Below are 3,766 nucleotides of genomic sequence, written 5' to 3'. Positions count from 1 at the left end.
GAGGAGAAGAGACGTATGACCACCCACCTGATGCCCTAAATCGATTTATAATATGTATTTTTCATTTAATGTTGAGTAGATGTGCAACACACTACCTAAATATGCCAACTAAGCATTACTTTTGCCAACTCAGCCGTTCACCTGGAGATCTGGTTATCACCGGGTCAGATTTGAACAAAAGATAAACTTCGTTGGTATTTTTTGTATGACGCCTATAGTTAAATGGTATTTTTTGTATGACGCCTATAGTTAAATGGTATTTTTTGAACAACTAAAACTTCATCGATTTATATGGGTTAGAGACCAACCATGCAAAAAAAGGAAACAACAAAAACCATCTTTATAAAAAAATTAGAAACTGAAAATCCAAACTTTTGTAAAGCACAACGACCATTTATGTAATTTTGTCTAAAAATATGATGTGTTTGACAATGAGTGTTTGGGAGCTTATAACGTATAACTTTTAACAAAAACAACTCAATTTAAACAAAAAGTTATGTTTGATTAATTTAAATAAATAACTTCAAATCTAAAAGTATTTCATGCAGCGTTTACAAAAAACTATCGAACATTTTTAAACTATTTCTATAATTGCTTATAAAAATATATTTATATATTTATCTTTTTAAATAATTATCATTCTTATGTAATTTACATATTTTAGAAGTTTCTTAGTAATTTTGTCAAATACTTCGGTAACAAAAGAAAAATACATTCCTCCTACTATTTTCACAAAATGTTAAAATAAAATATTAAAATGAAAAACCATATTTGAATTAGTTAATGCAAATTTTGGCGAGAATGACGGGCTTTAAGTTCGTGGGGTCGTGGGTATGCTTGGGGCCCCCTTACTTCCGAATTCCGATTAAATGAAACAACTACCCCTTCTAAAATCTTTATGTGTACGTTAATTATTACTATATAAAATTATAAACACTAAACCCATCCGCGTGGTCTCTTCTCCTAATCATTTCCTGCCCCACCTTACGCCTTTCATCATTCATTACCCCCATCTCACTCTCCCCATCAAATATATAAATGATCAACATCAAACACTTTATTTATTTACAAAACTAATTTAAAAACAGGATTTATATTTACGGTTATTACTGAATTTAAGAATAATTTTATCGAAAAAGTTTTAGTTGCCAACAAATATATTTATTTTTTAAAAAGATAAGTCATTATCTCAAGTTAAACAGGTTACTCACTTTTTCAATATGTAGAAAACATTAGTTAATTGTTATTTTAAAACAATACGTAAAAACATTCCAAATTTTATTTTTAAAAGCATTGAGTGTGGGCAACAAGGTGCAACACCAAGTTGTGTCACCTCACATGCCACATAAGCAAATGGTGTTATAACACCAAGTGAGGAAATGGACAACAAGATACAACAAGATGTAACACCAACATTTTGAAAATAAATATTTTTATTTTTGTATTTTTTTTACTATTTTGTTTTTTTTACCTTTTTTTTGTTTTCGTTTTTTTTTTCTTTTTGCGTTTTTTAATAACTAATATATTTTTTTTATAAAACATATAATTTTAAAAACAAAAAAAAGACATAATATTTAAAATCTAAAATCCGATTACAATTAAAAAAAACATAATTTTAAACCTAAATTAATAACTAAAATAACATTGAAATCACTACTAAATACCACACACAAATCCTAATCAACCCAAATATTTTTTCCTAATTTGTTCCTTCATTGCTTGTAGCACCGCTAGATCAGCAGGTGCTAAACCCTCCTCGCTTGTCCAAAGAATTGACAACTGTTGTGTCATTAGTTCCCTCTCTTTTTGCTCATGCTTCTCCCGTGCCTGCCTTTCCACAAATTCCAAATGACGTCGTTTCAACTCATTTTTTCTTTTATTAACAAATTATGATCGTCGAATTTCGCTCTCATTTCCGCCACATCTTTTGCTCTCGTCTCCACCTCCTCCGCATGTCTTGCAGCGCGTCTCGCATTGTCGCGTCTGGGCGGTCGTGGTGGTGGGGATATCTCTTGGATATCATCCGGGATCTCATCGTCATCGGCGTTTAGGTCGATGTTAGTCCGTGCGTCCGACACGTTGACCGAACTAGAATTGCGAGACCTTTTGGATTGAACCTCCGACGATGTAGGCGCATTATTCCACTTTGGATCCGCTCGCAACAATTCCCATGATTTTACAAAGTCGAAAACATGACCCATTTCGACCCGATATTGTTCCTTAGCAGCTTTGAACAAATCAAAGTCGTTGGTTCCACTTTGTTGTTGCGCCGCAATCCGGTTGTAAATACCGTTGAATTTGTTGCACTGCTTAGTTATCATACCCCATTGCTGCTCAACACGTCGTTGTTGCGATACAAATTTTTCTTTAAAATAGCGTGAAACTTGTCGAGCACCGCCCCCCAATAAGCTCCTTTTTTCATTCCCTTTCCACGAAGTTCGTCCTTTGAAGTAGCACACCAAGCCACCGTCAAAGCGTATTCCTCCTTCGGTGTCCACCATTGTGGAACGTCTGCATTTTCAGATTCCACCGCTATTGATTTCCCTTTTGATTTTCCTTTCCCTTTCCCTTTCCTACTACTTCCTGCTTCCATTTGAACTGTTGGTTGTGTTGTAGGTGACGGTTGATTGGTTGTTTGTTGCATCGAACCAAAAGTAGAGAAAAGATTTTGTTGTAAATTTGGGTTTTGACCAAATTGATTTTGTTGAACGTAAGGTGAGTTGGGAAATTGCAGTGGCGGTGAAGCGGTATTGAAAGCGGCACCTTGGTATGGTATTTGTGGTGAACCTTGAGACGACAAAAGGTTAAAATAATTTTCATACACCGCAAATCCGAGAGGCGAGGTTGTGTTTGGGTTTGATGATGGAGAAGGGGGGGGTGTTTGGGTTTTGCTACATTTTTTGAATTAAAGATATAGAGAGAATGAGAGAAAATGTGTATAAAGATATAGAGAGAATGAGAGAAAGGTATATAAAAATTGAAATAAAGTGTATGTATATATATAAATGGTAAAAAGGTAAGTTTTTTTTTTTTTGAAATTGACCGTTATTAAACAGTAAAATATGTGCAACGTCTACTTTTTTGGCGTTACAACTCGTTTCCAAAGCAACGAGTTCTGGGCGACGAGAAGCAATGGCTAGGGGGGGGGGGGGGTGTTCACCGCGTTATGACGGCGTCGCGGAATGTCACGTGGGTCTCGTCGCTTCTCATCGAGGTCCATACCGACTCGTCTTACAAATTTTGTGATAACTCTTACATTAACTATTAGGGAGTTGTGTCACACCAAAAGAGTTTGTGCCATAGTTCAATTTCTTATTATTATTTTTTAAATATATTTAATTTAGATTAAAAAAAACTTAAAATTTTATTAATGTAAGTTTAAACTACAAAACAATAAATTAAAATTTTAAAACAAAACAACAACCACACGTTAAAAATCACAATATAAATAAATAAACTTTTGGGAAAGTGACTTAAAAATGAAACACAGTTTCAAAGATATATAAAAAAATACTATTGTTTTTTTTAGTACACAAAATACCACTAAAGTATATTTTTTATATACAGAATATCAACGAAGTACACATGTGTTCAAATAAAACATTGTGATAACCGATTACCTCAGATAAACGGAACAAAATGACTTAAAAGGTAACTAAGTTTTCAAAACGTTAAAAAAATACAATTGTTTTTTTAGTACAAAAAATATCATTGAAGTATAGCGTTTGTACACGGAATACAAACGAAGTACACATTTTAGTACAAA

General features: G+C 33.4%; 1 protein-coding gene across 1 annotated transcript; it reads right to left on the bottom strand.

Moving 5' to 3' along the window:
- Positions 1-1,859: 1,859 nt before the first annotated feature.
- LOC111876755 (uncharacterized) lies at positions 1,860-2,321 on the bottom strand. Its single transcript, XM_023873322.1, has one exon. It carries the CDS (start codon positions 2,319-2,321, stop codon positions 1,860-1,862), a length of 462 nt encoding a protein of 153 aa, XP_023729090.1.
- Between the last annotated feature and the right edge of the window lie 1,445 nt (positions 2,322-3,766).

Source organism: Lactuca sativa, chromosome 8 (genome assembly GCF_002870075.4).
Source record: "Lactuca sativa cultivar Salinas chromosome 8, Lsat_Salinas_v11, whole genome shotgun sequence".
Lineage (NCBI taxonomy): Eukaryota > Viridiplantae > Streptophyta > Magnoliopsida > Asterales > Asteraceae > Lactuca > Lactuca sativa.
This window is presented reverse-complemented; position numbering and strand designations above follow the sequence as displayed.